The sequence below is a fragment of the Mustela putorius genome, unplaced genomic scaffold (assembly GCF_011764305.1).
Source record: "Mustela putorius furo isolate JIRA1106 unplaced genomic scaffold, ASM1176430v1.1 tig00000040_pilon_pilon_pilon, whole genome shotgun sequence".
Lineage (NCBI taxonomy): Eukaryota > Metazoa > Chordata > Mammalia > Carnivora > Mustelidae > Mustela > Mustela putorius.
The window spans coordinates 638,843-661,390 of record NW_025421261.1 but is presented as its reverse complement, the minus strand read 5'-3'; the positions used below and the strand labels follow the sequence as shown (position 1 = coordinate 661,390).

The following is a 22,548-nucleotide window of genomic DNA, read 5'->3' as shown; positions in this document are numbered from 1 at the left end:
TCGCCTCTAAAGCACCGCGGTTCCAGGTACTGGAAACCTCATTTATTATCTCTTTTTTAACGTGCCTGCCTCCACCGATTATCCTTGAATTTTAGAGCTCAGCATGTAGCTCCTAAACGTTTCTGGAACCAGACTCCAGACAATTCTCTGGCTCTTAATTTCCTCTATAATATGATTATTAATGCCTCCCCTTATACTGTAGTATTTCCTTTAAAGCCCTTTACTGCACCATTTCTACAATTATGAGGCCTGTAATTGTCTATAATAATAAGCATTAGAAAGGAACACTGTTGGTTTTCTTTACATACTAGAAACTCAAATATCCAACTTAAGGGCATGCTTTATTCAATCTTCAAAAGAACAAAACTTAGGCTTTAGCTAAGGACTAAAGATAGGAGATTCTTAATTTCGCTGCATAGTCTATGGAATCCTATTTACACGGTAGCATAACGAACGTATTTGTGTGGAGATCACCTTGCACAAAGGCAAAGGCTTCTCAGAAAGAAATATTTCATTGCAATATTTTTTTTGTCATCGATACGCCATATGAAAGATTCCATTTTTTCTTTTGAACTTTTATTTCTGTGATTCCACTGCTATCAGGAGCCCCATAAATCTAAGTCCCTATTTCTCCGCCAACCTCTCTCGCTCTGGAATGGAACATGCAAGTATTGCATTCATGTCTCTTGTGTCAGAGAATCCACAGATACTGGTAGACAGTTGATATATACAAAGCAAAGTCTTTGCTATAAAAGCAAAGAAATTTTTCATGGGTCCAAAAAGGTTTTTTTTTTTAAATCTCTGGTCTCTCAGTGGGTGATACAAGATGATGAGGTCCGCATAAATTCATTTCGAATGCAGATCTTGGCAAACATCTCAGTGAACAGCAATGCCTATCTTTCTATCTGTAAAATGTAACTATCTTAAACCGCTTGGTTTGCCTCTCATTCTGGGTGACAATGACGACAACAATACCTACTCTGTGCGGACGGCCTGCTAGGACACATGCTAAGCGTGAGCACGTTACATGTAGGTACCATTATAATCCCCCTGTGACAGCAAAGAAACGAAGGCCTGGCAGCTAATTCACTTGCTCCCAGGTCACACAAAACTACTAAGTGGCAGGGAGGTTTGAACGAGTCCAGAGCCCACGTTCCTAACCACTAGTCTATAATCCCTACAATACGGTACTTCCTAGGACATAAAATTGAAATACCAGCACTGCATTTGTTAGCTGTCATTTTCAAAAGAAAAAAAGTATAACAAAAATTTTTTTTTTTTTTGCAAATGACACTTCAGTGATTGAAATAAAGTAAGCCGCCTCGGCGTATCTCAAAAAATGTTCCTTCGTCTGTGAAGGATTTCCTAATTTCTTTTCTACTCAGATTTGCCCTTTACCTAATTTATCCTAGCTCTTCGTTTGTGCCCAACGTAGGTAATTCATCATATTTGGACTTATTTGAGAAATAAGACATCTATACAAGTAACTCTCGTGCAAGACAAAATAATGACTGTTTGAGCAGAAACTGAATGCTTTGTAGCATGTCAAGCCTTGCACATTGTCGATATTCAACAAATACAAACAGAAAACAAATTATACCCAGACAAGTGCTTAGGTCAACGATGGTGTGCTAGAATGAGCTCCACTCGGCTCGGGATCTTGGACTTGAGTTGCTGAGGATAAAGGAAGCCAACATTTTATTTTTAAAATGAGATAACCAGAGAACAGAGACACTAAATGACCGGCCTGAGGTCACACAGCCTGTACTTGCAGAGGAGATCTCCGAGCCCAGCACTTCCCGGTTAGACCGATGTCTGCTCAGGGCATCCATATGCCTTTGTAGATTAACTTCCTTTTATAAAAATAAAGGCTATCAGGTGAAAATACAGAAGCAAGAACTTCATATTTCCTTCAACAACACCAGAAGAGCAGGCAAGGAGAGAAAGTTCATTTTTAAAAACCTACGCTGACAAGCACGGCCGTCATCGAGATAGTGCCCGGGGAAGCAGGCCGTGCTGCAGGTGCCAAGGTGGGACAGAACGAGGTCGGCATCGCACGAGGTGCACGAGAAGGGTCCTGTGCCCTGGCAGGTTCTGCAGGAGGAGTGACATTCTGCAGAGGGAAAAGAAACACAAAGAGAACCGAGGTTGCCCAGCTCCTCTCCAAAGCAGCCTGGGAGGCATCAATAAAAGCCCCAGCTGAGAGTGTTAGCCGGCCTGGTGGACCGCCGGTACACCTGGTGTACGTGCTTCCTGCCTCCTCTCTCTCTAGGGAAGAACCAACCCTCTCCCGCTACTGCCCCCAAGAAAATTCATGAGGCACCGTCTGCTCCTGTGTCGGGCACTTACTCACTTTTACAAGCTCCTCTCTCCGCGAAGTATCCAGGGGGACAATCAGGAACACAGTGGTCCCCCAGCAGCAGGTACCGGGCATTCTGGCAGCTCAGGCAGATGCTGCCTGTGTGCTGGAGGTCCGCGGTGCAGCGCTGGCACAGGGGGTGGCAGTCTGGAGAGGGCGGAGGGGACACACAGAAGGCACAGGCAGCGTGAGCGCAGGGTCTCACCACTACACCCAAGGGCAGAGAGGGAGTGTGATTACCCTCGCGGGGCGCAGACGGCGGGAGAGCAGCCCAAAGGCAGGGCACCCTAGGAAAGGAGACGTCTGGGACCTGTACAAATGGTACGTGTAGAGGTTTTTAGCAAGTGGCCAGGCCCAGCCCAACTATCGAGTTTTCATCCCCTTTCAAATGAACGACCTTCGAATACTAGAACGGCATGTGATAGCTTCTTGCTTGCAATGTAGACCGAAGGGCCACATTAACGGCAACGGTACTGCCAACACTAGCAGCTGGGAACGCTAGCCCAGCCTGCCCCCACGCCCCCACGCACAGCGCTCCGGAGGCGGACGGTGCTCCCCACAGGCTGCCGTCCTAGGAATCCGGCCTTGCGGAGGCAGCGCACCAGTCTCGGCGGCTGGCAGGGGTGGGGCGGGGGTTAGCAGGTACGTGGGCCCAGTTGGCGGAAGTCTTTAGTCTTCAAATAGAGGTAAAGTTACAAAGAAGAGTTGTGAGCTGAAACGTCGTCTTCACGACCCAATCCATATGTCACAACACAACACAAGCTCTGCTGTCTGAGCTGTGATTAAAGCTCTACGACAGATGATCTGGTAGAGCCAGTGGTGTCTCATGTGTATAACAGTCATCCTCACTTGTATAATAGTCGTCCTTCACTCAAGAACCCCACCGCGTTCAGCTCCCATCCTCGGCCTTATTTTAAGGGGTGACTGTCCTCCAGGTCCTGTTTACCATCCTCCATCCCAAAGACTGGAGAAAATCCACAAATCCTGATTTACCCCAACATGAAAAAGGAGTAAAGCCTAGGAAACGAAAAGGTAGAGCTCTAACCACAGGCCTTTCCCTCTTTCCCTGTAGGACTCAAAGCCCCTGTCCGCCCTTACTAATGCACCACTCTGGGACCAGACGTGGCTTGTTCTGCTCAGTCCCGTAGACAGAGACCATGATCTTGAGCAATGTTTAGATTAAAATATCCTTGTCAATGAGACAGATGGCCTGTCCCCTGAAATCTGTTAAAACAGGTCTTTTCATCTATATCCTCAGGGATACTTTCTTCGTTGCCGAGCACCTAAGGCGTGCCCCCTGCAGAAGGGGGTCTCAGCGGCACCCCCGCACCCCCTCATCCGCATGCGAAGCCATCTGAAGACCCGCACGGCCACTCCAGAAGTTGAGCCAGAAGGGTCCTCCCTAAAATGCCGACTCTTCTCGTGGGCATGAAAAGGAACGGTCCCTACCCCTTCTCTGAACTTCGGGAGCTTCCAATTCCAGGCAGCCTCTTGCCCATATTAGGAGCAATTCTCGATCTCCTAAGAGCCAAATTAATCCTCATTACAGACCTTCAGTCACGTATAAAGGAAAGCGAGCGCTGTGTGGAGGGAAAGGATAGGGAGGCTCTGTCCCTGGCTTCGTATCAGGTTTCCACACAAAGTTCTCTTGTCCCCGTGCCCTCCTCACAGTGCCAGGAGCCAAAGCGCAGATTCGAAAAGCTCTGGAAGTTGCTGCAGCAAACGGAGGTGACCGTGTTTTAGGATTACTTGAATGAGGGGGCACCTGCCAGGGTCGGAAACCTGAGGAACGTGGCCGATTCAAGGCTCCGTTACTTGGAAAGTGCACAGCCTCTCCCTCTTTCACGCCGGGGCTCACGGAGGGTTCGGGGCTCAGGCGAGCCCCGACGGGATCTGCAGGTGCCCGTGGTCTGGAAACTCGCTGCCTCGGACTGAGGCTTTCTCTGGTGCGTGATGAGAGGAACGAGGAAGAATCACCACCGAGGGGATGCTTTGAAGAGAAAGGGAGAAGACCTCTGGGGTACTTTGTGGGTACAATAAAGAAGTATTTGTGACTCTGTCTGATCTTGGGGATCTCTAGAAGCCGTTGAAATGAGTGTAAGTGCGTGAATCACCACTAAAGAAGGTACAGCGAGGCTATGGACGCTCCCTTCCACTCCCATGGCCGCTGCTCGTAAACCCTCTCTCCTCGTCTCCAGGCAGCGCCCCCCACCCTCCGCCGCCTCCCAGGCCATTCCTTCTTCTACTTCATTCAGCCCCTCAAGCCCAGCTTCCTGTCAGACTCAAAACGTCTCTCTTTACCCATTTTTATTTCATTTCTTCTCTCGCAGGATGAAATGGCTCATTCTTGACCCAATTTTCAACATTATTAGAACATTATTTCAGCATTATTGCGTTTTCTACCCCATCTCTCTTCACTCTCCTTGACCTCAACCTTGGAACAGGCTCTGCCTCACCAGCACCCCAAAGCTCTTCTCTACAACCACGCCGCCGTCTCTCGCCTTCCCGTCACCACCCAACCTCCCAGCCGCGCTAACTTGCTGGGACCTGCCTCCAACCTCCACCAGTCTGCTGTGGTATTGCCTTGAAAAGGTCTCTGACCACCACGTATGACCAAATCTAATGGCTCCCTCTAATTCCTAACCTACGGGAGATCTCTGTGACACAGGACACCCCTGGCTGCCTTCCCCCGGGACCGCCATCCTCTTCCAGCGCGCTTTTTCCTGGTGCCCTTCATGGCCAGATCCGTGCTCTCTGCCACTGACCACCTGATAAATGTAGACATTCCTCACAGCCCTGACCATCTGTCTTCCTCCTAATCAAGTCTCATCCTCTGCACGTCCTAACCCAGACAGGGCTGTTTGCTTCAGCTTCAGCCACTAGAAGCCGGTGGAAAGGCCTCAAGAGCCTCAGAGTCTCCAGAATCACGGGAGACCTCTGACTCCTTCTTCATGGCTCTGCGTGAAGCCTTAAGAAGGCATCACGTCAACTGCTGGACATAGCAATAATGATGGCGTAGCTGGAAGCAAGGAGACATCAATAAATGACACCTGAAGAAGTAAAACAACCAACTGCAGGTTGCCCTACGCATCACGTTAACACAAGGAAGTTTAAAGTTTGTTTTTTTTTTTTTTTTAATTTATTTGCCAAGCAGAGATCACAGTTAGGCAGAGAGGCAGGCAGAGAGAGAGAGAGCAGAGGAGGAAGCAGGCTCCCTGCTGAGCAGAGAGCCCGATGTGGGGCTCGATCCCAGGACGCTGGGACCATGACCTGAGCCGAAGGCAGAGGCTTTAACCCACTGAGCCACCCAGGCGCCCCGGAAGTTTAAAGTTTTATCTTCCACACGAGATCGTAACTACCTGGGTCTGGAAGTTGGGCTTCCTCTTTGTGTGAAGACCCATATTCATTCCTTAGTCATTCATCCATGGTTTAAAAAGCCACACGGAACAACCATTCCTCTGAGTAGATTCATTCCAAAGCAACAAGCTAAGTGACCCCACACTGATGCGTTCATGCAAACCTGCCTTCCCAGCTCTCTCGTTTAGGAGCCCCCGACAGAAGACCACTTAAATGTGCTCTGAGATCCTGCTCTCAGGTCAGTCTGAAGGCTGACTGACTTTTCTTTAGCCAACCAGAGAAGAAAAGCAAATTCCTAAAACCTAGGAAACACATCTATCTTGAGAGCCTGAAGTCTTTATGGTGGGGCGCCTGGTTGGCTCAGTGGGTTAAGCCACTGCCTTCGGCTCAGGTCATGATCTCGGGGTCCTGGGATCAAGTCCCGCATCGGGCTCTCTGCTCAGCAGGGGGCCTGCTTCCCTTCCTCTCTCTCTGTCTGCCTCTCTGCCTGCTTGTGATCTCTCTCTGTCAAATAAATAAATAAAATCTTTAAAAAAAAAAAAATCTCTTTATGGGGAGATTTCTTTAGGAAAGCTCAAAATGAGTGATGACGTTCAGGGAAAGAGGCCAAGAATCAGAACACAAAGAACTTAAGGATTAACACGTCTGTTCTGACTTACACTCGGAAAAGTGTGGTTCCTGAGAGCAGACTACAGAACTCAGGGGTGACAGGCTACACGTGGCCAGTCCTGCCAGGTAGCTACAGCACCTGTAAACACGCTTCAGGGTCAAGCCCGGGGGCCCCTGAGATCTTCTGCACAGAAGAGGGGCTGAGTGGGGCTCTGACAAGAGCCCTGAAGTTCTGTTTTTTGGAGTACAAAGTGAGCCATGGAAGAAAATATGAAAAACATTTTTATAAATATAAATAAATATAAAAATCACCCTAAGTAGCCCTTTCAGAGTAAATAACTACTGACATTGACATTTATCTCTTGGTTCTTTTTCTATATACTCTGACATAGCTTTCTACATAGAGGAGATTATATTAAATGTTGTCATAAAATATCTTTTTTTTTAAATCAGTACCGTCAGCATTTCCACACGTCATCAAGAACTCTTTGTAAACATCATTCTAGGGACTACATTATATCCCAGCCTTGAATAAATAAATAAGAAACGTGCACTTTTCATATATAGCTGACCCTTGAAAAACCAAGGGATAGGGACATGGACCCCCTGCACAGTCAAAAATTCATGCATAACATTTGGACCCCAAAACCTTAACTACTAATAGCCTACTATTGACTGGAAGTCTTACTGATAAACTAAATAATCAGTAAACAATATTCTGTAGGTTATAGATATTATGCACTGTACTTTTACAATAAAGTAAACTAGAGAAAAGAAAATGTTAGAATTATAAGGAATAGAAAAATACATTTACAGTACTATACTGTATTTATTTTTAAAAATCTACATATAAATGGACCAAAACAGTTCAAATCTGTGCTGTTCTAAGGTGAACTGTGCTTAAACATTAGCTTCTAGTTCGTCCACCTCTGTAATTGAGGCCCTGATAAGACTTCCATGCATTTTAGATTAGTTCCCAAAAGACATTGTCAGGAATACAACTCAAACTCTTTTTCTTTTTTAAAAATCTTATTTATTTATTTATAGTGAGGGAGGGGCAGAGGGAGAGAGAAACTCAAGTAGACTCTGTGCCGAGCGCAGAGACTGGCACTGGGCTTGACCTCACAACTCGGAGATCATGACCTAAGCCGAAATCAAGAGTCAGAGGCTTAACCGACTGAGACACCCAGGCACCCCAATTCATATTATTACTATAGCTTCTACTGACCGAGCTTGGAACATATATCAAGGATCATACCACTTATTAGAGATGTAAAATCTCATGCATGACCTGCAAAGATGAACTAGGGGAAACATGAAGATGAAGACGCGGAGACCCCGAGGTTGAGTCCCCTGCTCGCACGTCATAGCCACCCTGACTCCGGGGCAGGGACTTTTAACCACTCCAGGCATGAAAACACTCTAAAATTCTTGATTCCATTGCACAGAAAGTCTGTATCAGTTTACATGTCCAAGAGTCAGTCATGAGACTATTTCCTCATAACTCTGCCTGCACGGAGGAACCGAAAAATGGTAAAACAGTCTTGGTCAGTTTGGCTGGTGAAAGCTGCAGATATGTCATGGTTTACATTTATATTTCTTTTATTATAAGTGAGGCTGAGCATTGAAAAATCTTTCCAACAGCAAAAAAGTGTTCAAGTGTCCTACAGTTTTCAGTATGGTCAGGAAAGACAGCCCTGGATATAGAATTATAATCAAGTATGAAATATGCATCATCCAACAATAATTTGAGATATCAACCAGTGAGTTCTTCTCTTATGCGTGGTAAGTGGCTGCCCACACTCAACCAGCAAGCATGGGCCCTCACGTGCCCCCAGCAGAAGTTATCAGAATCCAATCTACAACACCATCTACAAACCAAATTCACAGAGCTCAGGGAACAGAGGAAAGATGGAGAGGAAAACAAACTTGAATATACATTGGAACTAACAGGGTGTTCACCACCACCACAACCACTATACGCTCCATTCCTGTGCCCCAGCCCAGAAAAACCCTTCCATTTGGAAAGGAAGAAGAGACAGAGAGACCATTCACTCTACCGCAGCCCTCCCCTCCCATGGGTGGCATATTCAATGGTGAAGGGAACTCGGGCTGTGCTTCTCGCCTTAGAAAGGGTTTTCTCCAAAGTGAGACCTGTGTCACAGGCCCCTAGAGATGGCACATGGCGGGAAGGAGCCATGACAGAGCCTGTGGCAAACACTGAGATGCAGGACTGCCAGGGGATTGCATAGACATTTTGTAAAATGCTAGTGGGTAAGTTATCACGGCACCATGGAAGTCTGTAACCGGGTGTCGACCGCGTCCAGGAGACAGGGAAGGCCTCCTAAAGAAGGGGGAGCCATGAACCCCCACGGGAGTTAGTTGCAAGAGGATCTGGGGAGGGTGAGAGGATTTGGAAAGAGTTCCAAGAGGGAACACCTGGGCAAAAACCCAGCAGGCCAGCAGAACAGGATGCCTTCAAGGACCTGAGGGACAGTCAACAAGGCTGGATCTTAAAGAACATAGAAAAGAGCCACTCAAGGACTCGGCTGCCCCAGTTTTAGAATGCCATGAAAAGGAGCATGTATTTTGTCCTAAAGGCCATTGGGAATGGCGTTGTGTGTGTCTGTGTTCTTTGCCAGTCTATTTGCAGAGGTCTCTGGGTTTTTATTACAGATTTAAATGAGAAACTGTTGGATGGAAGGTAACTAGTGATGAGAGAAGACATGAGAACCAGAGCGAAGAATCAACAATCCAAGAAAACCCTGACATCCAGCAGCCCTTAATAGGAACCTTGCTGGGGAGGAGACACGGGTCCCTACTGTTCATTCCCCTCCTCCCCTCCATTACGTCTAGAAGACCCTTTCTGTCACAGTTCCCTGCTGCCGAGCTGTTCTCAGGAGGCTTGTGCTAGACTAGGCATATTACGAATACTAACGATACTGGAAGTACTTGGAAGCTGTCAGGACCAGGAATGAAGATCTTGAGTTTCCCCTGAGAAGGAAGGCCAACATACCCCGGGTCTACTTTTCCGGCATGGCCTGGGAAGACCTTTCTCAAACTGTCAGCTTCAAAATACCTTGAAAAATGAAAACAAAGTAGAATTTGGCTAAATAAGTAGGATCTAGTAGGTAGCCCCGTCTATTGAACGAAAAGGAAAAAGGTGTTTGGAGTTAGAATCCTAGGAAATTGTAGGGAATTTGGAAGTAGGATCTAGTAGGTAGCCCCTTCTATTGAACGAAAGGAAAAAAGGTGTTTGGAGTTAGAATCCCAGGAAATTGTAGGGAATTTGGAGGTTCATGAAGAGGTCATTGTGGATGGCATCTCCTGGTTTTCAAAATCCACGTCAGGCCAAGAGAAAGGGCGCCGCTTGGCTATGTGTGTGACGATTTACAACTGCCTTGTCAGTAGGATTTGAGAGAATGGAAAGAGAAATATCCCCACGGCCAGCGAAATGTACTAATTACACACTCCAAACATGAGTAAGCGGTGGGATGAGCCCCATCCCCGGCAGCCGCAGACGACCGGGCGTCCTGGGGAGCTCCTCCGACACCGGTCACTTCATGCATCGTGAGATCTGTGTGACTATTTTCTAAGAATTCAGCGGATTGGGAGACAACTCTTGCATTCTTCCTGGTAGGCGGTGACTGTCTGACAAATCCTAGTTCAGATCTTTGCCGGACCCACACTCTAGGAGCGCAACTGTCAGAAATTGCGTCCTTAAAACGGCAGCGGTATTCTCAGAGAGGCCAACAAACCAGAGTGAGTTCCCCTACAATCCTCCTCACCCCACCGTCCGTGCCCGTTTCCCCCTCAGGTGACATTTGGAACAATTTCACAGGATACGCTAGAGGAAGTTTACATTGTCACTGCTTCATTTGAACCAGGGCTGCAGTCACTCTAATAGGGGAACTGGGTTTCCAACCCAGCAATCTAGCAGCCTCTGCAAGGATTAAGGTCCCATCCTAAAAGCCGCATCTGTAAGGAGAGGCATTTGCGTCTGACCTCGCTGTCTGTAATCAAACAGCTAGGCTAACCTCAAATATGTCTAAAAGTTGAGTGTGTAGCCATTAATTGCTCAAAAACAGAGCCTGTTCCGGAGGCCGTCTCTCGGAGTCCCAGCTTTGCTACTCGGTAAATCCATATTTGTCACGATTTCAATTACAGTGGAGAGTCTTTAAATACAAGACTCATTAAGGGTGACAAGGAAAGAAGAGAGACCCAGGATCTGTTTATGTGGAGCCTGTTTCGGATGACTGGCAGACAATAAGCATGTGGGGGAGGGGGGCAGATGGAGCTCCGGTTGTCTGCGTGTGCGCCCGCTCGCTAACGAACCCCGTGACTTAGCGCCTTAAACAAACAAATTAATGAACACATTGCAAGGGAGGCTGGAACTGGGGTATGAGCTCGGGCGGAAATAAATACATTTCTTGTTTTTAAAGCAAGCAGAGGATTCCATTTGTTTTCTAAATAAGCACAGCACGCCGACATGCTAAGAATTTAAATAGAGAAAAAATATTTTGACTCAGCAGCTGTAATATCTGCTAATACGTCACCCCGCAGCTGTACGGAAATCACATGTGGTCGTCCCCGTGCGCCGCCTTCTACCCACCGTCGTGACGGGAGCGCGCGGCAGGGAAATGACTTAATTCGCGTTTTTGGAGCAAAGTCAAAAAAGCTTGAAGATATTACAGTAAATGTGTACTGTCGAAGCAGTGGCTGTGGATGTTGGTTTTATGGGGCAGTGACTCCTTCGCTGGTAGATAATGACCTATAAAGACAAATTTGGACACACAGTGAGTTTTTAATAATGTCCTGTCAGTCGACCGGGTTCTTCACGCACACATTAAACGCGTTGGAAGTGGTTACGATGAGCGGCCCTTGTCTGCTCCTCATCAGGCAACAAGGAAACGGTTTCGCGCCGGAGCTCGAGGCGCTGGAAGTGCGTGTGGGGTCCGAATGCCGACGCCACTTTGAACGTGGACGAGGTCCTGCTTGCGAGCCAGGACAGGAGAAACCCGGCAAGTAGCATACAGAGGGCAGAGGCGAAAGAAGCCTCTGATGGCTTTGTCCCAGCCCACCCGGGAGCTCTTGAGACCGTGTGGCCGGTGGCAGTGGCAGGGGGCGGTGGCAGAGGTGAGAGCGAAGCTCCCTGCTGGGTGTCGGTGCCCGTCCCCGACGGCCGGCAAGGGGTCACCAGGCCCTCGGTGCACGTCAGAGCCTCCACCTAGTCTTCCAGCAGCTTCTGCTTTGCTCTCGGTGGACCCCCAGTACAGGAAAACGTTCCCTTCAGCGAACGGGTCTGGCTCTCCGTTGGGTGTGAGGCACCATGGAAGCCTCCGGAGGACACAGAGCATCGAGTCAGCCGCGGCCCCTTCCCGTGCGAAGCTCAGGACAGGGTCTGCCGGAGGGAGCCGCGCCGGAGAGGGAGAGGCGACGGGTGTCTGGGGAGGGCCGGAGACCACTTTATCCAAAGAGAATCGGAGGGACTGGAGCCCCGGCGAGGTGCGGCAGTGCGCCACGTGGCGAGCGCAGCGAGGAGGGGAGGGGGGGACTCCGCTGCGCCTGGAAAACCGGCGAGGGGTGCACAAGACATCCCAGGGAGAAGGAAAGGCCCTGGTGGGTTGAGGGACACGAAGATGGGGCTTGCGGGCCAGGAGTTCCTGTGGGGGAGCTGTCCGGGAGGCGGACAGGTAGAGACGCGGGGATGACTGCCCCAGGTGCGCGCCGCGGGGACACACGGGGACGCCACGGGGACCCCACGGGGACCCCACGGAGAAAACGGAAAGAAGGACTGGTTGGCGGCGCGAGACGCGCACCTGGGAAAGGAGCTGGGTGGGGGCAGGGAAGGAGCGACCAGGAACACGGACAGGAAAGACCTGTTCGCTCCCGAAGCTGACGTGCCTCAGGCTCGGGCTGCAGACGGAGAAGCCAGGGTCAGGGGCGCCTTCCTCAGAGGCAGGCATGAGGACAAGGGGCATCGCAGAGAGGAAGCAGAGCCCTTGAGGAGAAAAGGTGAGGAAGCGTTTTGTCGGTTTTTATCAGGTTATGCCGTTCTTCCGAATGAGAAAGAAAGTGCAGGTGTAACCGGATCTGAGGGAGGGAAGCCTGAGGTGAGGGAAGGGACAGGATGCGCCCATGACCAAGCCTCGAAAGGAGCTATAAAGAACAGGGCTGACAAGAAGCAGAGCAGGTCTTCCTGGAACGAGATCAGGGCCCCGAAGCCGGTGACTCGCGCAGCCGTGGGCCCTCGGCCTCGGCGCTGCCTCCTGCCTGGCCGCCTCCTCGCTAGCTGCGAAACGTCAAGCGGGTTGCTTAATGTCAATCTCTGCCTTCTGGGTTAAGAAATGGACATACTACTAATCACAGGACAGACCTCCAAGGCTTGCGGTCAAGATTAAAGGAGATAATATATGTGAGGAGCTGGCACGTACTCAACGCTCAATAAACACGAGCCATTATCCCGTCTCTGCAGAAGGCCCCGTCAGAACGGACACTGGTCTACTGATCGTCATGCCTACGTCTCAGTCACCCTTTCTGCCTACAGCATGTAAACCACAGAGATTTACACGTGCGGAAGAGACGTACATAGGTACGGCCTTAGCAATTTTGCCATCTTTGGTACTGAGAGGATCACCTGTGGGTCTAAATTCAGTTGTGTTCTTTACGCAAGACTTGCAGTTCTGACAAAGACAACGGCCATCCTGACTTCACTGGGAGCCCTGCCACGCTGCAAGCTTGGAAGCAATGTCTCTCTGTAAGGTAATATATTGTTTAGGAAAAATCATAGGAAGGAGAACTCTACAAGTTCTTCTTTTTTTTTTTTTTTTTTTTTAGGAAGGTACAATTTAAGCATAGGTCCTGTTCTTTGGACGACTCAATCATCCTTCAACAGACAGCGTGGTCTCTTAAATAAAACACAGATTGGGAGAATGAGGAGGAGACAATCGCTGAACGTTCCTGGAGAGAGACTGGATATGCAGTTCACAGTTCAAGCAGTAGGACACAGGGTGACAAGATGAGGAATAAGAGAAGAAAGTACATTGTCAAAAAAGAAGATAAGGGAAATAAAGTAGCAAGCGTTTAAAGAAAAAAAGACACTAGAAAATTGAAAAAATCTAGAGATAGAAGAGTTGGACCAGATGGGATAAAGTGAGGGGTGAACAAGAGAGAGATAAGGAGCAAGAAATGGGTCGCACTAGGAAAGACCCTTGCTATAATGACCATGCGAAGCATTAGAAGGGGATTAGAGTGGCCCCTGAGATGCCAAGTTCCAGGGACTCAATTACGCAGCCTTTCTTGATCACCATCTATGCGCCAGTCACTGGACTGAAAATCCCCCCGGAGTAAAAATTCCCGTCTCTATAGGAAAGTTTCTGGGCACGAGCAAATGAAAAGATAAATGAGAGTGTTACTATTACCAATACCACGAGAACCAGACCCGGTCCCAGCTGGAGCCTTGGGTCTCACACTCAACCTCCGGTGGGCCAAGCAGGAAATCCAATTCCTGCTGATAACTGCCCAGGCCCACAACAGGAAAAGGACCACTCCACTGAAGTTATACAAATATACTGGAATGCCAGTTGGCCATGAAAAATGACAATAATGCAGATTCTTCCAATATTGGCCAACACACAGAAATGTATAAATTAAGTAATATTTAAGAGAAACGAACAAAGAAATACATAGGTGTTGACTGCAACTGTTAAAGCTGCGTGTGTCTAGCCACTGAAAAAGATTAAAGTAAGTGCAGAATGATATAAATTAGTAAAATTCAGTGTACATTAATGTTTTTCTTTAAAGGTTATGTATTTAATGATGATACATATGATAATAACACATGGCAGCCTAAAACAGCTGCCTTAGCATTTGAAACAGACTAGCAAGTTCTTGCAACTTTTCCCAACAACGCTCTCCAAGGCATTTTGTCATGCCAGTCTCTTTTAATCCGTCAATCAAAAAATTGTTCTTGAGTGCCTGTTGTTAGAATCAACTATATTTATCATTGTAGAGTACAACAAAATGGCTGTATCTGGAATCACACTGTCTAGGTTCAAACCTGGGCTCTGTCTTCCAACTTTCATCACTTTGAGCATGTTAGTTATTCTGTGTTTCAGTTCCTTCCTATGTCACATCACTGTTCATATTAAATGCTTTGGAGGATCACTGTTAATCTTAAATGGCAAAATAAAAAAAAAAATAAAATCTTACCCTTTGCAACAACATGGACACAACTAGAGGGTATTATACAAAGCAAAATAAGTCAATCGGAGAAAGACAATTATATGATTTCACTCATATGTGGAATTTAAGAAACAAAACAGAGGCTCATAGGGGAAGGAGGAAAAATAAAGTAAGATGAAATCAGAAAGCGAGCCAAACCATAACCCTAACTAGAGGGAACAAGCTGGTGGTTCCTGGAGGGACGAGGGTGGGGGATGGGGTCAGTGGGTGATACCCATCGAGGAGGGCACCTGATGTAGTGGCAGTGGGGGTTCGATGCGACCGATGAGTCCCTAAACTCTACCTCTGAAACTAATGATATGCTGTATGTTAATTCACTGAATTTAAATTTAAAAATATCAAATGGCTAAATGCATTCAAAGCAATTAGCACAGTGCTGGTCACACACTAAGCCCTCAGAAGAGTCACCTGTTGTTAGACGCCACGAAGAGATCACTCACAGGGAGTATGGGCTAGTCAATGCCAAGTACTAGGTCATCGGTAGAAACATGCAGCACACTCGGAGTTACCACCTGGGAGATGCCAAGAGGAAGCTGGCCCTGGAAGGGAAGGCATCTGAGCCAGGCCACAGGGAATGGATGAGCAGGATTCTGACGATCAAAATAAGGTAGGAGCTGCTCCACATTGATCGTGTGTGCCTCCCGCCGTGCGCACAGCTCCAGGCCGCGGGAGCAGCTCCAGCGAGGGGGCGAGCTGTGCTGACGCACCTGCCCCCACACAGAAGCTGCTGTAGAACAGAGCTGGCTCCCACCTCTGGCTCCAAGCCCCCGTGTGTGGAGGCAGACAGCTGGGATTGGGATGCTGGCTCACCCGGGGCTCCTTCCCAGCTGCTTCTTTATGTTCAACTCCAACTGGGGTTTTCACTGCTCGATGTTGTGCTTGAATCGGCACGTTGCAAAATGAGCATTTGTTGCTCTTTTAATTTTACATTTCAACGTTTCCACCATTTTTTAGGGCCCCCTCTTTCAGAAATGATGCAACAGGTGGGAAAAACCATGGAAAAGACTTAGACGTTTTTCTTCTTATGATTGAGAAGAAAAATGTTAACAGGTTTGCTAATCCGTCAACACATGGCTTCACTTGGGTTCAGAGAGCAAATACGTCTCAGACCCAGCACCGGGAGAGAAGTACTGATTACGTTCCCGTACTCTTCAACAAGCAAGAGAGTGGCAAACCCATGCCTTCTTGGTGACCCTCTGCTAGCCCGGAGGAAGGAGGGGAGAGAAGGAAGGAATGAATGGAAGGAAATCCATAATCTGAGTATGGGCTCATTATTGTATCTTACCTATTAGGGAGTACCAATAAACTGTAAATACATGAAAATCATGGCAGGGCTTCCCAAAGATCGTTCTCCAAACCACTGCTGAGCTCTGAGAGGCTCTAGCAAATAAAGGGGAGGTCTACAATGGAATGTTCGAGAAATGATGCTCAGTCTCATTCATCTTAGAGATTCACGATGCTCACGTGCCTGCTGAGTGTTCTAAGTTCTGCAATAAAGAAAGGTGCTTAACTTTATTTACCTGACAGTTTCCCAAATTTATTGAGCCAGAATCTTTTTCGCATACAAGAATCTATTAACCGTTGCTTAAAACTCAAGTCCTGTGGAATACAATATGAAAATGCACAGAATAATATTGCTTTACTAACACATGTATTCTTTGGCTTATGTTCTGGTGTAGATTTATAAACAAATGAGCATTAAAAAATTACTGCATAAACACGATTTAATCTTCCAGGGTGCGACAACCCTGACCAATCAGCTGTTTACAATGTCCCGTCTTCCACCTGCTACTGCCAGCATCACCTCCTTCTCTATAGAAGAACTCACAAGTACAGCTGCCCCATTAGGCATTCCCCAAAACCCAGTGCATTTCTTAATGCATCTGTATTTGGACACTTCCCCTCATGTTTTCTTTTTAATTTTCACCCTCTCCTATGACGAGGGGAAAGATTTTAGCTGAGAAAGATGAGTGGAGAAAGCACCCCGGGCTTTGGAACTCGGGGAGAATGCTGGTTAGGCATGGGCAAAATATAAACCACCACAACAAAAATCTATGAAGAAGCAGCCTGGCTTTCCACAGCACTTAGCCACGCCTGCTGCGAGCGGTCCACTCCTGCCTCTCCCTCGGTTCACTTATCTTTGTTGAAAACCTTCAGCCCTGGCCTAAATCTCACAAACTATATTTGCTTTGATAAACGTGGAAGAAAGAACCGCACACATACGACATCTCCATACGTGATAACACATTGAGGTTTTTGGACCTGTTCCCAGGATACATTTATTCTTGTCTGTGTGATAGATTAGATGTAATTTTCTTTCTTAAACAGCTAAGTGAAATTAAGAGGTCTCCGACGATGATCTTAGGTACAGCTCAGCTAGAGTATAAACCCTGCAAAGCTCACGCACGATAGAGGGAACAGGGAGCATCCTTCTCGAGGGGCTAGAATTTCCGCAGGCTGATGAGCACGCATTCCACTGACGGCCCGGCATGGGATGGATTATCTCCTGCCTTCTCTATCATCACGGGCTCCTCCTAACACCTTCCTGAGTTTAGATAAAAGTGCCTGAAATGTTCCAGGAGGTTCACCATGACCTGACTTAAGTAACACTTGAGTTACAAAAATGTTCCAGGAATTTAGGTTCAGGGTAAAATGGAAATAGCAGATGAGCTCCCAGTGGTGACAGAAAGAAACTATGTTCACTTAGACCTTCCACCTCTTCCCGGACAGCTATCCCTAGTTGTCCAATGGTCACCCCCAAAGTCAATTTGTCCAGTTCAAACACATCATCTCCAAGTAAGTAGTACTCCCATTCCTCAAATTTATTTGCCCAGAAACCTTGAAATCATCCCCCAAACTCCCTTTCTTTTAGTCCCCTGAGCTGAAACATTGCCCGTCTGTTGCTTCCATTAGGCTGAACCATATGAAATTGCCACTACTTGATCATTTGTGCACGCAAAATAGCAATGTCACACAGGCCAACCTGACAGAGAGTTAATTCTCAGTGGAGCCATTCCCCGCCCCCCCTTCCCTGATCCCCTCAGCTACTGTCTCATTAAAGGCTTCATCTCTCACCTGAATTCTTGCAACCACCTCCTAAGGACCTTCTGTCCGTCTTGTCTTCTTCCACACAATCTTCTATGGATCTTTCTTTTCACAGAAATGCAACCATGACACTCCCCTCCATAAAAACCTCCAAGAGACCTCCACAGTCTTGATGACAAAGTACATTCCCCTTAAACAGAATGCACAAGGTGGTCTTTCTGACCTGACCCTCCTTCCTTCTGCTCTAGGTACCACCACTCCCACACTCAGAGCTGGCGTTCTGCTTACTTCTTTGTTGGTGCCTGAACAGAGAGTATTCTTTGGCCCACTTTCTGGAATGTTCTTCCTTCAAAATTTGCTTCAAACCCCTCTGCTACTTATTTATCTTTCAAAATCACCTCCATTACAATACGCTCCGGAAAGCCGTCACTCCTCACCCCACCACACACACCCAGTGGGGATGAGGGTCCTGTCCCACAGGTTCATCTCAGACCCACAGCACTACCACCTTCAACACGTATGGCCTTCTTCCACTACATGGTATGTTTCCTAAATCCAAGCAACACACCTCATTCCTCTGGGCGCCCCCAGAGCCCAGCACAGTGCCCAGCATGGACTGTGTTTGATGAAGCTGTAAAGGAATGCATTCATGACAACGCCACGGAGAGAAGTGGGAGGCGTTTGGAAGAGGTGTACGTTAACTGGAAAGGTAAACTCGGGAGTCCGTGCACTTCTTTGAAAGACCAACCATTGAAATTGCTGGTCAGATTTTTCTGTATCAGACATACACCCCCAATGTCTATTCAACAAAGAATTCCAAGCACCGCACAATGGTGACCTTTCTTAAAACCTTTATTTAGTAAACCTAATTCCCAGGATAGCCAAGGTTTGTCCCTTTCAGCCAATTTTTGTGGGAATTCTTTTAGGGCTGAGGATTCCCAGCGTCATTCAGCTTAGTGCCATGATTCTTTATTCTAACGGTCGCCTATTAGCCTTAAAAAATTAATGTGACTCCCAATCACCTAATTTACTATCAAAGAGGGCTCTGGACATTGGAGAGAACAGAGCTCATTAAAAATTAAACATTTCCAATCTCCTTATATAAACATTTACTTATAAAATATGCCCCAGCATAAAATGTTTAGGGTCCACATACAGAACAGGTTGGAAATAGAAAAACCACCATGAAGGTCCACCCTTCTAACTCCTCTGACTACAGCCTCTCCCCGCTCTAGTCCGTCTTCCACAGACAGGCAGACTTCCTGCCGTATCACACCCTCAGTCACGTCAGGCCCCTCCCAAACTCTCATGGCCTCATCGCCCACAAGATTCAGTTCAAAATTTTTGACCTAGAACTTTGGGCACTCTGTACCCTGGCTCCAACTTAAATTTCCCAACCATTTCATCTAATATGTCTTAACAGAAACCACGCTCTTCAGCCAGGCTGGACCACTCACTAGCTGTGAAGGACCCATTTATTCCACTCGTCTGGCCTGTCTCCTGGGGAGCCACACCCAGAAAGCCTGCCTACCCTCCCTCTCGGTCCAACCAAATCCTACTGACTCTTCAGGAAGAATCTTAGCTTCCACCTTCTCCACAATGCTTTTCATATCTTTCTCTTCTCCCTCCTCTGAACTCCTACAAGCCATACTGCCTATTGGTGCTATTATCCGTATGTTGCTCTGTACTATTTGTTAACTGCAATTGTGTTTTGGTTCATGTCCTTAAGTAGCATGAGAGAGCTCTGTGTCCCCTCAAATCACAACTCAGCACCTTGTAGGTTCTATGTAAATACCTGCAAATGTACTTAAACCATGAGGACCTCTCAGTTCTCATGGTAGCTGCCCCTTCGTACCCTGACATAAGAAGTAGTCACTGAACTCAAGCTCACCAACTACAAAAACAGTCAGCCCCTGACATTCCCAGACTCCTCTTTAAGGGTATGCACTATGCCTCCAATTTGCCCACTTCCCAAGTCAGTCCTGACTACAAGTGGCAGTACTGGCAAGAGGCTCACACCCTACAGCGGTGGGGTTCCTCATTAGTCTCAAGGCTGTTGTCTCTGAGCTTCTACTTTTCATTGCCCCTAAAATGTTTGCAGTCTTTGCCGTTGGGTTTTACCTTGAATCCCAGCATCTTTTGGGCTGTAGCCCTGCTCTGGACAATTCAATCTACCTACGGTATAGACCTTGGACCCCAGTGTCTAGTCATCAGCTAAGGTCATGTGCAAAAAGGAATGGGTCACCCTGGGCCATAGTACTACCAGCCACACCTGCAGGACTGTCATTGACTTCCTGTGTCCCCACCCACCAAAATGGACAACTGAGTCCCAGACTGACTGTGCTTGCTCCATACTACGATCTAGACAACTGACCGTACCTTGCCCTGTCCAGAGACAAGGCCTACAGACAGATCAACTTCTCCAACATGAAAGTGACCCAATCCTAGCTTTTTCGCCCTTCCCAGTGGCTTCTACAATGCCTCCCAGTCAAGCCCTTAGGAGCTGTGACAAAAGCTGCTGCAGGCAAATCTCTTCAAGTTTCTCCTACAATATGGAGAAGTGAGTCAAGAAATATGTAATAACCCACTCATCTGTAAATTCTCTCTAGACTAAAGCTTTTTGAGGGCAGGGTCATTGTCTCATTCACTTTTCTTTTTTTGTTTTCTGAGCATCTGGCCATGAGTAGACACTCAAAGATGTTTGTTGCACGAATGGATGTATGAACACAAAACACTATATGCGGCTTTTTCATCATTACCCAAATTCCAGGCTACCTTCCTAATATATACCTCTTCGAAATAGGGAGCTCTAAAATGAGGAGGAAAAAACCCATCTCCTGAGACAGCTGACTTATTTTTAGGCTCACCTCCCTAAATGTTTGTGCCTAGGGCTGATGGCGAAAGTTCTCCAGAGCAAGAGGCAGAACACAATGTAGACCAGAGGGAGAGAGTCTCTCTAGGGGGCGAAGCCACACGTTGCTGTCTCAAGCTGAAGTACACCACGTGCATGTGAGGCACCATCAACAACACTTTAGTCTCCATTAATATGACGTTCTGAATTATTTCAGGAAGTTCAAGAACGTTATCAGAGGATTCCATTTGAATCTACAAATATCTACTGAATGTCTCATAGGAAGTCGTAAAGTGAGTTACCAGACCTGAGGCAGATGCCTCCCAAAAAGGAGCTCTTCATCCAATGGCAGAGGACAAATAGAGCCATCTTACGCCTGCCACAGAGAAGCCCAGCCTCCGGCTAGTGGTTTCCACGACTACGAAGGAGCTCCCACTCACCGGTGCAGTAGCCCACCAGGTTCAGGAACTGCTCTTCCTTGCAGCTGGTCCTGCAGCTCCCGCCAGCAAGAGTGACATGAGGGTGACAGGAAGTGCAGTCAGCTTCCGACGGGCCGTGGCACTGCCTGCAGGTGGGGTGGCATTCTGGGGAGAGAAACAAAAGCCAGGATTGGAATCTGCCGCTCGGCATGTGAATACATGCATGTAGTACGTAGGCCCACCACAAATGACAAGAGGAGCAGCCTGCAGACACTAAACATCTTTTGAAGATTCCTGAGCAAGCCTGGCCTACCCTGAGGCCCAGCCAGAAGACGACATTTCTGGTGTCAGTGAAAAGACTGTCCATGAACAGAACATGGAATCTAGAACCATAAAAATTCGAGAAATTGGCCACACATTCCAGAGGGCCCAGCATAAGCATCCCAACGCAGGTGAGTGAGAAGTTCAGATCAAGGTCACAAAGCAGGAAGGTGAGTGGTAAGACTCTCTCCTTCTTGTTAAAATACTCGTGTGATTCAAAGAGCTGGACAGGGAGCAGAAGGAGACATTTGGCTTCTCAGAATTCCTGGCAGGCAGAGGGGAACCACACACAGCCAGGAACACCAATACTCCTCGCTGGAATTGGATGCCAGCCGTGCTCTCCCTCCAGGCCTCCATTTGGAGACCCTGTGTTAGCGGCAACACTTAATTAAAATACAGAGAGCAGAAAGTCCACTTCTTGGACATTATCTTGAGCGAGGTTTGAAGTCAAAGCTCTGCTTCCCCAGAAAAAGCACCATGTACTAAGGGGCACCACCCTGAAAACAAGTAAGTCCCAGAAGGCACAGCAATAAAGACCGGTGTGCAAAGAGTAGAAGCAGGTAGCAGGTGCGCCGGTGTTGCCGAAGTACGCAGCGGGAGCGGGTGCCTGGGAGGAGGGAGAAGGGTTCCTCTGCCAACGACGAGGAGGTCGAAGCCTGTCTGATTCCAAGAGGAGGGGAGGTGAGGGGCCGGAGCTGGGCAGAGCTTGCTGGAACCAATGACAAAGAATTCCCTTCTGGCACAGAGCTGGTGGAAAGCAGCGGCACTGATTTAAGTACAGTCAACGGCCTCTCACTTCTTCTGGCGAGAGGCCGAACGGAGATAAGAAGTTATGGAGAAAGAAAAAAAAAAAAACCCCGCACAAAAAATAAAGCAAGTAAGAAAATGCAGTACTGATAAGAAGGCCAGCACCTTCTACATTCACCCCTCCTACATTCCTGAGGCTCTTACCCTGGAAAATGCCTGTCCAGAAGACACTCGAGTTCTTGGGATGATTTCCACCTCCCAGTTCTTCCTCCCTGCCAGATTTCCAGTGACCGGGGTGCCCTGCCTACTCAGGACACTGGCCATCTGCCGGCTGCAGGCGGGCACAGGCATACACAGAGGAGAGCTGGAGCTACTCAGACTTAACCCCTCAGCAGTTTCACACATACACGCAAGGACAGACCACAGTCTTCAAGGACAACCCCAACCCCAAAGAAACCAGGAACGTTCCCCCTGAGCCTGATACAGTATTTACAGAAAAGCGACCCATCCAGAGCCTAGAGAGATGAAGAATGTACTTGGAAAAAGAAAATTTCAGAAGAAATGTAATACTGATCTTGAGTCGTCTACGTTTCTGT

At 47.7% G+C, this 22,548-nt stretch overlaps 1 protein-coding gene across 3 annotated transcripts in view; it reads right to left on the bottom strand.

Annotated features, from left to right (window-relative positions):
• Nucleotides 1-22,548, bottom strand: part of FRAS1 (Fraser extracellular matrix complex subunit 1) — a 410,546-nt gene that overhangs the window by 159,018 nt on the left and 228,980 nt on the right. For all 3 annotated transcript variants that reach the window (XM_045065725.1, XM_045066397.1, XM_045066061.1), the window contains exons 20-22: nucleotides 20,906-21,049; nucleotides 2,354-2,506; nucleotides 1,967-2,113 (exon numbers count right to left, since the gene is read on the bottom strand). In XM_045065725.1, coding sequence (XP_044921660.1) covers nucleotides 1,967-2,113; nucleotides 2,354-2,506; nucleotides 20,906-21,049 — 444 coding nt within the window. The remainder of the gene's footprint in view (nucleotides 1-1,966; nucleotides 2,114-2,353; nucleotides 2,507-20,905; nucleotides 21,050-22,548) is intronic.